At 39.7% G+C, this 13626-nt stretch overlaps 1 protein-coding gene across 2 annotated transcripts in view; it reads right to left on the bottom strand.

The window, feature by feature from the left end:
- Positions 1-13626, bottom strand: part of LOC149180706 (uncharacterized) — a 230048-nt gene that overhangs the window by 117816 nt on the left and 98606 nt on the right. For both annotated transcript variants that reach the window (XM_089416240.1, XM_089416239.1), the window contains exons 2-3: positions 8388-8445; positions 8095-8175 (exon numbers count right to left, since the gene is read on the bottom strand). In XM_089416240.1, the coding sequence (XP_089272366.1) occupies positions 8095-8175; positions 8388-8445 (139 nt within the window). The remainder of the gene's footprint in view (positions 1-8094; positions 8176-8387; positions 8446-13626) is intronic.

Below are 13626 nucleotides of genomic sequence, written 5' to 3'. Positions count from 1 at the left end.
CTACAGTAGAAAACAATTTAGCCCTAAAAATTTAACAAAGATTATTTGCCCAGATAAATTTGTCACCTCAAAGAGGAGTGCTAAGACCATATTAATAATACTATTTTCCTTTAACCAATTTGAATTCTTCCTTGGCACAAGATGGGCTTATTTTGGGTAAATTTGGTTCTTCTTGGGAAACTCATCCCATAGCTGCCCCAAATTTCAACACAATAGTCTAGGATGCTTGTGGATCAGAGAAACTATATCTCATTAGGGTTATGAGACATGCGGGTGGGGATTGTTGTTTTATACTTAAGGGGAGATCTAGGATTTAGAAATTCAATATCATACCTTTACAAGGGTTATAAGGCATCTTGTGTGCAAATGTTTTCCATTGATGTTGGGAACTTGGATTATGATTTAGAGACTATACATTTCAAAGGAATAGGGAGCAGATTGAAGGAGTGTTATTGATTCAAGCACTGCAGTCAAAGAAGAAGCATCCGAAGAATGTTTGATTTTGTTGTTTCTAGTTTTCAATAAATGTGCTTGTAGCCAAAGTAGGTTTGTTTTCAGTGAATTTTGTTTTTAGTATTGTATGTCTTAAGAGAGGGTAATATAAGGCTTACATGTGTAATAAAGTCACCTTGTGACTTAAGCTATCAGATAGGCTTTCTCATTATTATTAGCATTTAGGATTTTGGCCAAATATCACCTCTCAAACATTATATAAGAAAGGTGAATCCCATTGTAGTTATGTGAAGTATTTTCTTAATATAATATAGAGTTATTGTGTGTATTTACACCTGAATTCTATCCAGGGTTTCGACATTTAGTAATTTTTATTATTTTGTAATACCCATTGATCCAAGTGAAAAAAAAACCCAAAGAGAGGGATGTCTCCATAAGAGAGGGAAGAATGAGTAACCAAGATCTAATGTTAGCCTCCAAAGGCCCCCAAAGTATGTAGATGCTCAACCACCTTCTCCAAGTGCACAAGTCAACCCCTTTAATTTTCGTCCAAGGTGCGCATATGAGCCTCCAAGGGAAAAACATCCTCAAATCATGAAATAAAACCCTCCAGAGGAGGCAAATCCTCCAAAAAAGCTCCATAAGTAATGCGTGAAATCTTCAAGGTGAAACAACCCTCATCCAATGTGTGGTGCAAAGCCCCTAGGGCCACTCCATTGTGGACACGCAACTTTCATAGGTGAAAAAGGCTCCACAAGCAATGAATATAGCCCTCTCAATTGGATGGTCTCCCTCTAAATCAGCCTTACGATTCCAAATGTGAAGTCAACAAGGGGTCATGTTAGTCCTCAAAACATGCCAATCAATCTCTTAAATCATGGGAGGACTCTCCCAAAGTCAAAATATGCTCACACATGCCAAGCGAAATCTCCACGTAGCCTCCAAGGTGGATGTCCCCTTAATTTAGGTGACACATGCCTCCAAATGGTCAACAAGTTGAGCACTAAAGAATCTAGGACATGGCATGGTATGAGAAACCTCGATATAAGAAAAAGCGCTAAAACAAAAATTTACCAATGCCTTGGGTACCGTGAACTACCTCGTGATATGTGAATTTCCTCGGGAACGGTAAAGATGCTTAAAAACTAGGATGAAGGCAAAACCCCAAGAAGTATCATGCCACATCATATGGTCAATGCACATGTCATCAAACCCTCTAGCTCATCAATATCCATGAAAACTAGTAAGTGACCCATCTGTCCAAAGCTCAATTTTGTTTTTTTATGATGGTGAATCAGGAACTCATTGGAGTAATATGGGCGAGGCCGAAGATCAAATCTAGCAACTACCACTATAACACCAAGAGTATATCTGACAACCCGTAAGCCAGATATACCAGGAATTTATGACTTAGCAAGCACATAAACTCCACAAGGGTGGGGGAGCCTACTCCTTGAACCTTATCACAATGGGCCAAAGATGTTCCCCTGTAGGATTTGAAATTGGGTAGAGAAGATAACATCCCATTGTGCCAACCACTCGGTCGTCCCACGAGAAGATTAATACTGCTCAATCTAACAAGGGCCCTAGGAGGGGTTCCTATAGAGCAACTACTAGGTCAAGTGGCAACAATGGAGCAATAGCCCACTGTCACCTCAACTAAAGCTTCCTGCTCTTTACAGACTTTCACCAATGGGAAGAGTCTCAGTGTTAGGGAAATCATTAGGAGAAATATATCAAAGGTGTGTGGATAGTGATTTCAGGAGGCTATTCAAAGGAGAGACTCCAATGATGGGGATTGCTCGTTTTAGAAGCAAGGTGAATGGCTCTCCAAGAAGGTCTAGAAGGATATCTAGGCCTAGGGTTGAGGGGTATTTCTTGATGTGAAGTGCCCTAGACCAAAGAATCCTAGAAGAATAGGGTTTCCAAGTAATCCTTGTGAAATTGGAGTGACAAGGTTGCAGGACCACAAAGAAGCCCTAGTGGACCCAAACAAGGTCAAGGGTTTGGGGTGAAACTTCAAACAAATGGACTTGACCAAGTGAGGGAGGAGAAAAGGATCAAAGAGATGAGATATGACTTCAATGTTTAATGCAATGATCATTAATGAAGCCACTAACCAAGGGACACCTAGGGAGAAATGGTGTTCGAGCTAGGGCTTAGCAAAACTCGAGACTCAACCGTCAGAATGGCTTGAAAATTGGAGGATCTAAATCTCTCAAGGACACACCAGAACAGTTCTTGACCAAGTTTCATCAATTTTGGATGGCTACGATTTATTTTGTATGATTCCCTAAGAAACCTACTAGGGTTAGGGCTTAGAAAGAGAAAAGGAGGTGAGAAAGATGTTTGTTTTGGTGATCACCTAGGACTAGACCAGTGCCTAGCCTATTGGGAGAATGGAGTCAATATGATTCAATGTTTAGAGATGCTTATACCCAATCAAGGAGTTCCCCAGCAACTTTGCATGGCCCTAGAGGCAGCAACTAGGTTACTAGGAAAATTTATACTTCTTTGATGCTGCAATTGATGACTTATCAAGGTGATTATGAACAATCATATACCCCTAGGATATTTATTCACTATACTTTGCATAAAACATATGAAAAAGCCCTCACAAAGACAAGATCAACAAATTCGCATTTCATTAATGTAGCTTCACCAGCTTCATGAGCGAAATTTCTTCATACATTATACAAGTGATAAAATGAGAAATAGACCATGAAAAATACACTTACAAGTATAGCAAAAATCTTCCAATCATCAATAGACAAAAATCGAAGCTCCAAGATTAAAGACAAGCTCTTCCAAACATCAAAATGCATTAAGATTCCAATTCATCCATCAATAAGGCTAGCGAAATTCTCAAGAAGAGATACAAGTCCAAAACCAAGTGATGATCAAATGAAATGATCATCACATCAATATATATCCTCCCTAAGGGGTTTGATTTTCCTAATAAGGCCTAATAATGCCCCAAATAATAAAATAATGTGCAAAAATAACATTCCTTGGTGACAAGCCCACCAAGATAGCTCCATAATACAAAAATAAGCCTCCCAAGAGGGCAAAATAGTAGATACAATAGGTCGAAGGGTTATTGAGGAGGCCTAGTGGTGTCCAGTGTATACGAAGATGAATGAATGAGCTTCAAACATAGTGATAAAGGGAGTGGTCGCTTGATATTCAAGCAAACAACTTGTGGTGTCCCTAAGTGCATATGGGGGCACAAAACATCCTCATGGGTCTCCAAATGGATCGAACAAGCCTACATTCTATCTACAAGTGTTGTAAGAACGATGCAAGCCCTCCCATTGTCTCCAGCGACAAGACACATCCTCATCTAGGCCCTGGATCAGCTGCCAAGTGTGTGGTGCAAGAGTGGATCCAGTTGGGCAAGGTGGTCCAAGTGCATCATCATTACCCAATAGGTGGAACATGAGCAATCCATGAGTGAAACTAAAGGATCCCATAGTGGCAATTTGCTCTCTACTATGGTTGAGACCTGTGGCTCTCAACGCTCACCCTACAAATGCCAATATGACACTCTGGAGGGCTTGGACCCCGTATAGGAAGACAAAACACCAAATGAAGACCCGTCTGCAATCTTGTATAGGATCCAATGCGTCCCCTTTCCTTCCAGTACAACCAAACATTAGTGCAATTGAGTAAATGAGCTTACAAATCATGGAACCAAATGGACATTTCATAGTGGCATGCCCTTCCATAATGGGCTTTAGAACGTACAAGTGTCTCCAAGTTCAATAAGAAGGTTAACCAAAGACCCTATTAAGTGGTTTCAGCCTCTAAGGGGGTGACATGTCGATGATACATCCATCAAATGGCAGGTGGTACATGATTTAATGATGGAACAAAGTGGGACATCAGGGGATGGCTCCAAGCCACATGCCACAATACAACGGTAGTTGTAAAAAGGGAAGCCCACACTTGGGTGTATGAATGTAGGAGGGAGAAATCGTGTTACATGAGTTACCCTGACCTTTGTTTTTCCACCCTTCTTCATATGCCTTTTGCCTTTTACTGATTTTTCTTTTATAACTGCTCAGGGCTCCATAGGATGAGAGCATAATATGTAAGATATAGCAGTAAATACCCCCTTAAGGTGGGGCAGTTCATCACCCACCAAGGGTTGGGACAATCATGGGTTCCTTAATGATGTAAGGGGCCAATATGAGGGGCCTTAAGAACCAAGGTGATGGCCATAATGATAGGGGTAGAGCTAATGTTTGGCTTTTGCCCACGTGCTAAATTTGTATGTCCGGGCCATCTTTTGCATTCTATGGCACATTGTTGGAAATAATACTGAGAGGGGGGGTGAATCAGTATTATCTAGCAATTTAATAAATCTTCCTTATTTGATCTTTGAATTATTTTTGCATGTCAGTACCATAAAATAATGAGCATGAACAAAGAAAAACAGATAGTCACACCAAAGAACACAAGATGTAAGGTGGAAACCCAATGTGGGTGAAAACCACCTGCTGCAATATGTCTCTATCTTCTTTCAAATTAGAAACTTCTTTTACAATGATTTTGTACTGGTGCAGTCCTTTACCAGTACGCAGGCTGCAACCTGCAGAGAGCTACAACTCTCTCTCTCTCTCGTTTTCCAGTCTACTCCTGGAAGGGAGCTACAACCCCCTACTTCTTTTCATAAAGCATCAGATGATCAACAAGTACATTACAGTTACAGTCCACTACAGATATCAAATCAGCAATAACAGAAGTAACCCAGAACACCTTATCAACAGAGAAATTCAATCAACAGAACATCTTAAGACAGAGACGCAGTTTTTCGTTCTGAGGCCTGCGACCAGACGCAGTTAACCTTCTGCTCCTCTGCGTCCACACGCAGATATCCTTCTGCTGTGCTGCGTGCCAACGCACTGTTCCTTTAACTGCTCTGCGTTCTGTTGCTTCAGGGACGCATCCAGAAACACTATCGCGCCGCGTCTTTCTGCTACAGAGACGCACCCAAAAACACTATCGCGCCGCGTCCTTTTGCTTCAGAGACGCACCTGAACCTTGATCGCTCTGCGTCCCCACGCAGATCTCCAGTCACTGAACTGCGTCCCAGACGCACCTGAACTTCGTCTGCCCTGCGTCCCCACGCAGATCTCCAGATTCTGCACTGCGTCCCGGCGCGCTTTCCTTTCACTGTACCTGCGTCCCTTCGGGTATGAATGATTTCAAGACTTTAAGTGTAACCCAAACAGTCAGATCTACAGATCTGATCTTGCGCCAAAGAGATCTCAGTCCTTTAGTAGATTCGCCTTTTAGATCTAGACCAGATCTCACCCAATAAGGTATTCAACCCAAGACATACCCAAACCAAATGATCTCCTTTGCTTTATATAGGCAAGCTCCTCCTCAAAACATGGAACAATACCACGAGCCGACACCATAATAACACAATACCGTCGGCTAGATACCAAGAGTAAAACACAAGAAACCCCCACGTGTGCTTTTCTCTGCCTTAAAATGTGTGCACTGGGTGGACGCACCTCCTGAACGGCTGGCCTGCGTCTTTGGACGCGGCTTCTGCATGGTGTACCTGCGGGTACGCACTTTCTGTAAGGTATACCTGCGTCCTCCTTATTTCCTTCAATATTTGATAGCTGATCATCAACTTCTGCTGCTGACTTGAAGAACAGTGACCTGTCACCTGAATGGGTTGCCATCAAGGACAACACTTTAGTCATAATGCCAACACACATTTCCTATTGAGAGTGGCCAAATTATGCTTTTTCTTTTCTTTTTAGTTGCATCAACCTCCAGGCATCATTCCAGGCCCAACCTAAGGTGTGGACAAGGAGAGGGGGAGGCTAACACCTTGTGGACCCAGTGGACAAATGTGGACCCGGATGGGAAATATGGTGAATGGAGTTATAATGAGCAGAGGGGAACGATGTATATGGTGTCGGGAAGCGGGACCATGCAACCAAAATCGGGGGTTCCCATGTAGTGCCACCCCTAAAGCTAGCGAGTAAAAGAGATCCCACGAGACTAGGATACAAGGTTAACCATCAAATTGGACAAAGGAGACAAGAGTACAAACCAAGCCCACTCTTTCCGCCGAATCCCCCCACTAATCCATGCCCAAAAGTGTCCATGATAAGTAAACAAAAGTGACCTACAATGAAAAGCCATACCTTTGGGGTCGGAAGGCCCACCTTCAAACATACGATTATAATAGATGGGCGAGGAACCACATGGCTGGCTCAGGTGCCAGAGATAGTGGCACATTGAACTATCTGGTGGCTGCAAGGAGCTGGTAGTTGTTGGCTGAGGACCATCTAGGAGAAAAAAAATTCTCCTATGGATACTACCCACAGGTGGTGGGTAACAGAGACCAAAGCTCAAAATTACAAGGAATAGTGAAGAATCCACTAGGGTTATCCTCTACCAAAATGAGGTGTAGCAACCTGCAAAATGAAGCCTGAAATTACGAAGGATTGGGTCAAGTCTGAACACACTTTGTAAATCACTTGAATTGCTTGGAGAGAGTTCAAAGGAGAATTTCAAATAGGAAAAGAGCCAAAGGACGCCAAAATCACACAATTCTTGGAAGGCCCTGATCTTTTAATGCTTGACTACCAATTCATATGAACACAGTTAGAACTCACATACAAGTAAAAACACAAGAGTGAGCATACAAGCATAAGAAGAGATTGCTAGACACTCGTATTAGCTATATATAGGGGCAGAAAGGTGTTGGAGAGCAATCTTTTTTTACCGAATCTAATATACAATAAAGTACATAAGTGATGATTTTGGACCAAGTCACCTGAAATGGAAAGAACACAAGTGTACTAAATGCATTCATCAAACTACAAGTGTAAACCCATCCACCAAACTACATCTGATTAGATGATCCATAGAATTTGGCAGTAAACACAGTCATGACACCACAAGCATCACAATGAAAATTCTTTTGAATATATTTCTGTGGGCTTGCCAAGATTATCCAGGAATGCAAGCCATGGAATAGATTCAAAGAAAATCTGAAAATGATATTGATGTTCAACAATATCGAAAACTACTTAATGATGAAGAATAAGATTTTCTTGCCCACAGGGTGTAGAGCAGTTGACAATAGAGAGTACTGTTAAGGCACTCCATGTGTGAAGGTCGTCAGTTCAAAACCCCATGGGTCTGGCTAACCAAAAAAAAGAATAGGTTTTCTTATAGGGAGCTAACAGGTGAAATAAGAATGCTCCCTTGAGAGACTAAGTGAGGTGGCAGTATGCCATCTACTTCCATAGCCTAGCATATCGACTGGTTCAAACATTTTTAATACTCCTTGGTATCAGAAAGTGCAAGTGAAACGGAGAAGCTAATCTTTATTTTATCCTAATCCTGAAAGAAATCCTTGCGAATGTGTGGCAGAAAGCATAATATGGTCCTTTATTTATATAACCACGAATTGCATTTAGAATCTGTACTTCACTAGTACAATCAATCCTTTAATATTATATCCAGCTTAATTTCCCATTGCCTGTGGTTTTTCTTGCTTACAGTTTAGCATATATACACCAACATAGCTACTAGAATTTATGCTTTGATAAATGCAAATTTAAACTCAAATAATCATTGTTTATATTGGGTGCAGAGAAATACCTGGAAAATTTTATACATACATGACTTTGGCGCCCCAGAAAATGCAGCAAAGACAATAGGCCTTGCCCTTCTTTCAATTTCCTACAGAACCACTCCAAAAGTAAACGCTCAAATTAGTTTGGAAGTTTAAACTATTGTTGTTTTTAGATCTTCATTATCTTCGGAAAACAGGAGTACCTAGACCTTCTTAACCTGATAGGAAGGGCATTGAAATTTACCTAAAAATTTTAGTCTGCCACTAAATTTAGATCTGAAATAAAAAGACATTTCTAGGTGAAGCCAAGCTCACTGACCTTTAAAAGCTCATCAAAAACAATCAATGCCAAAGATGTTGCTTGGCCAGGGAAAAACCTGTTGGCAACACACATTATCAATATGCAGTATGGAGTATTAAAGGTACTTCTTCATGTAAGATAACACATACCATAAGTTTAGAAAATAGCCATAGAAGGCTTTACCTACATATTGAAGCATACTTATCAAATGTTCCTCGTCCTAATTATATTTTGGTTGAAATATTAAATGCAGGTTTCATTTTCTAGCATGGAAACACATTTCAATTTTCAGGTATGATGCAGTTCTCCTTGCCAAACAGCTTTACAAATATTTTGTTCACATCAAGGTAAGGCCACACAAAATTGCTTTTGCTAAGGTGACAACCCCACTAATTCTCAACTTACAATGACAGTTACCATGTCAAAATGATTATTATGAATGTCAATCAAACACAAGTGTTTTACATTTTCCATAAAAACAATGTTACACCAAGTTTCATGGGCACAAAGTCATTGGGGGTGTGGCGACGCACCTAGGAGATGTGTCAAAAGAACCCCCATATTTTATGAGGCATCACAAGGAAACCTACCCCAAATATACATAGAAAATTAAAAGATAAAAGGTAGGAAAACAATACTAAATATGAAAAATAATACTTTTTGTAATGCATAATCAATCATAGTGACAAGATTCAGCTGTATTGGACTTTGCTGTACAGCACTTCGATAGTAGTACAAAATTCAGCCAAATTTCCATACAATATGGATACAGCGCAGTCAAATTACTTTTGATTGTCTTTGATAATACACCTCATTTATTTGATACCTGCCAACTAATAAACCCATAAAACAAATAGCCCAAAGGCAAAAAAAAAGTTCAAAGGCATCTACAAATATAAAATAATTGCAAAACATTCTGAAAATGAATTATTTCTGTGATCAGCATTCTTGGATCTGAAATTCTTACAAAATTTGTAAGAAAATGAATATTTTCATATCTATGATATGTATACTTGTCAAATGGGTCTAGAGCAAGTAGTTGATAGGAGAAATGTTATTCACTCCACCAGAGTTCAAATCCCATTTGTGACATGTTTTCTCTTCATGAGTCAAGTGTTGAGTGGGCTCTTCATGGCTCAATTGTGTGAAAAATTCTGAACCTAACAACCCAGAAATCCTACTGCAGTAAACTGATTTGCATTACGTACTTGTGTTCTTCAGTTTAACAAGCTATTTTCAGAAATAGAAAATACTAATGCGAATACACTGCAGCCTACACCAATATACAGATCAAGTACTGAAAAATAAATGAGACAAACACACAAAGGACACACTTATTTTTGGACTAAACATCCCCGGAAAAACCCAATGAGGGAAAACTGATGCAGCAGCTCTGAGGGTTTTCTATTATTAAGCAGAAGTTCTGAATACAAATGTTATTGTTAGAGCAAACGGTGCACAGCAAAATAAAAAGCATACACAGCATATAAACACATCACAAATGACACAGAGGTTTAACGTGGTTCACCCAACCAATCTGGGCTACGTCCACCAAACATAGGCATCGGCAATCTTTATTATCAAACAGGAAATTACAAGATAATCAAGTTCCTCACAAACTCTCACACCCATCTCAATCCGTATGGACACCTGTTTTATAGCTAAGAGAATCTAACTGACTCATAAATCCTCTTACAACAAATATAGGATGCATTAACTCTCTCCCAACAAAATAGAGCTAATATAGCAACACAATCTTATTGTTGTCACCTACTGAGATTTTTTCCCATTTTATTAAAACCGAAAATCTCAACAATCTCCACCTTGACAACAATTAGCCTGATACCTTGTTTCTTTATTATTTATTTTTTCTGCAAGCCAAGAGAAGCCAAACACCAACGCAGCTTCTCTAACAAAACTGGTTTCGTGAACATGTCTGCACAGTTTTCCTTTGTATGCACCTTTTCAAGAGAGACTCCCCTTTCAGTGATAACCTGTCTTACAAAATGGTACTTTATTGGTATATGCTTTGATTTACTATGATAGGCCGGATTCTTAGCCAAATGTATTGCACTTTGACTATCACAAAGTAACTTGATGTTGTCCTGTAACCTACCAAACTCACCAAGCAAACCTTTCAACCAAATCGCTTCTTTGCAAGCATGAGAAGCAACGATATATTCTGCTTCAGTAGTGGATAAAGCAACAATGTTTTGTAGCTTTGACATCCAGCTAATAGCTCCACCTGCAAGAGTAAAAACATACCCTGAAGTTAACCTTCTCTTATCCAAATCACCTGCAAAATCAGAATCAACATACCCGCAAACAAATTCACTACTCTTATTGTAAGTGATACAATAACTACTTGTGCCTCTCAAATACCGAAGCACCCATTTCACTGCTGACCAGTGTTCTTTACCCGGATTTGCCATATACCCGCTGACAACCCCAACTGCATGTGAAATATCTGGTCGAGTACAAACCATCGCATACATCAAACATCCTACTACATTGGCATATGGAATTCGAGACATATAATCCTTTTCTTCATCTGTATTAGGACATAAACTGGAAGAAAGCTTAAAATGGGAAGCTAAAGGGACTGACACAGGCTTCACATTGTTCATACCAAACCTCAAAAGTATTTTCTCAATATACTTCTATTGTGATAGCCATAGCTTACCATTGCTCCTGTCTCTGAAAATCTCCATGCCCAAAATCTGTCTTGCTGCTCCTTTCATATCAAATGTCCTTGCCATCTGAGTCTTTAACCTGTTGATTTCTTCAATGCTTTTGCTTGCTAAAAGCATATTGTCAACATACAACACTAAGATAATGAACATGCCATTACTTAATTGCTTAAAGTAAACACAATGATCATATTCACTTCTTATATATTTTTGGCTCAACATGAAAGAATCAAATTTCTTGTACCACTGTCGAGGCGACTGCTTCAGACCATACAATGATTTCTTGAGCCTGCAGACAAATTTCTTATTGCGATGCTGAACAAACCCTTCCGGTTGTTCCATATAAATTTCCTCATCTAAATCTCCATGTAAAAATGCAGTCTTAACATCTAGTTGTTGTAATTCTAAATCAAGCAAAGCGACTAATGCTAACACAATTCAAATTGAAACTATTTTAACAACTGGTGAAAATATCTCATGAAAGTCAATGCCTGCTTTCTGAGAAAACCCTTTTGCAACCAGCCTCACTTTGTATCTGTCCTCCGTATCATTCACACCCTGTTTTACCTTGAAAACCCATTTACACCCCACAGTTTTCCTGTCTTTCGGAAGTTCAACCAGATCCCATGTGCCATTCTTACCTAAGGCCATCATTTCGTCCTTCATAGCTGCTTTCCATTTGTCACTTTTCGAACCTTCTATAGCTTCCTGATAGCACAGAGGTTCATCGTCATTAGTGGTAAATGCAACTGAAGTAACATAATCATCATACCTTTTCGGAGGGCGTTTGATTCTTGTAGACCTCCTTAAGGATGTTTCTGGTGCTTCCACAATTGGCTAACTACCATCTGTAGGAACTTCTTCATGATCACCATCTGAGACCTGTTCATGACCTACATCTAAACCCTGTTCATAATCTGATTCTGAAACCTGTTCATGACTAGAATCTGAACTATGGTCATCATGACTATCATTAGAAGTGTTGTCAAACTGAATGTGCTGAAAATCATATACATCATCCTGTTTCAATTTATTATCTACATCTAACTGTACAAGAGAGAAATCATCAAACTTTACATCTCTGTGGATGATGATTTTGCGGGTAGTAGGATCCCACAATCTAAATCCCTTTGTTCTATCACCATATCCAACAAAGATATACCTTTTTTATTTTGGATCTAATTTAGTTCGCTAATGTTTAGGCACTAGAGCATATGCATCACAACCAAACACTCTGAATTTAGAATAATCACAAGGGTGACCTTTCCATACCTCTTGAGGAATCTTGCAACCTATCGTTGTCGATGGTGATCGATTTATCACATAACAAGCTATAGCCACCGCTTCTGTCCACAACTCCTTCTGCAAACCGGAGTTACTAAGCATACTCCTTGCTCTCTCCAAAAGAGTCCTATTCATGCGTTCAGCAACTCCATTTTGCTGAGGAGTATAAACAGTAGTCTTATGTCTCTCGATCCCTGCATCCTTGCAATAGTTTTCAAACTCCTTGGAGGTAAACTCACCACCATTGTCAGTTCTTAAACATTTTATAGTTCTACCAGTGATGTTTTCTACCAATGCTCTAAACTGCTTGAAAACTGTAAAAACATCAGACTTCCTTTTCAACATGTAGACCCACACTTTCCTAGAAAAGTCATCAATAAATGATACAAAATATGACAAGCCACCATACGAGGTTGTAGGTGCTGGACCCCAAACATCTGAATGGATATAATCAAGTATTCCTTTACTAGTATGTTTGCCTGTTTTAAACTTTTGCTTACTTTGTTTGCCAAACAGACAATGTTTACAGAAATCTAACTTTCCAGACCTTAGATTAGGAAGTAACTTGCGATCAGCCAAAATCTTTAACCCTCTTTCGCTCATATGGCCCAACCTTTGATGCCATAGGCGAATGGAACTACTGTCATGTTCAGACACCGTAGACACATGAACTGACCCTGTTCTTCCTTCTAACTGAAATAGATTTCCTACCTTCTTAGCTTTCATTACTAGTAAAATACCTTTATAGATTTTCATTACTCCACCTTGAATTACAGTTTTATATCCATTTGTGTCAAGTGCTCCTAGTGAAATTAGATTTTTCTTTAAATCTGGTACATGTCTTACATCAGTTAACATTTTGGTTGTCCCATCAAACATTTGCAGCTGTATACTCCCTATTCCCATAATATTAGATGTGACATCATTACCCATGTACACGACTCCATCATTAACTGATCTATACGTCTTAAACCATTCTCTATGAATACACATGTGGTTTGATTCACTGGAATCTAACAACCAATGTTGATCATGATTTGACAAATTAACTGATAACACTTCATCGCTCATACCTGAACCAGATGTCGACCCTGTATCGGTCGTGTTTGCTTCCTTCTTCTCTGTCGATGAAGCTTCTTTAGAAGTTTGTTGTCGCTTCCAGCAATCCTTCTTCAAGTGCCCCGATTTACCACAAAACCAGCACTTTACTTTACTCTTCTTCCCTTTTGATTTTGAACGCGAGTCGCTGTGCTTACCAGAGCGTCTTTCTCTAGAACGACCTC

Source organism: Pinus tabuliformis, chromosome 3_2 (assembly GCF_031772625.1).
Source record: "Pinus tabuliformis cultivar Carrire ecotype Pingquan chromosome 3_2, CPIR1, whole genome shotgun sequence".
NCBI classification, from domain to species: Eukaryota; Viridiplantae; Streptophyta; class Pinopsida; order Pinales; family Pinaceae; genus Pinus; species Pinus tabuliformis.
Note: the sequence above shows the minus strand (reverse complement) of the source record. Positions and strands in the feature narration are given on the sequence as shown.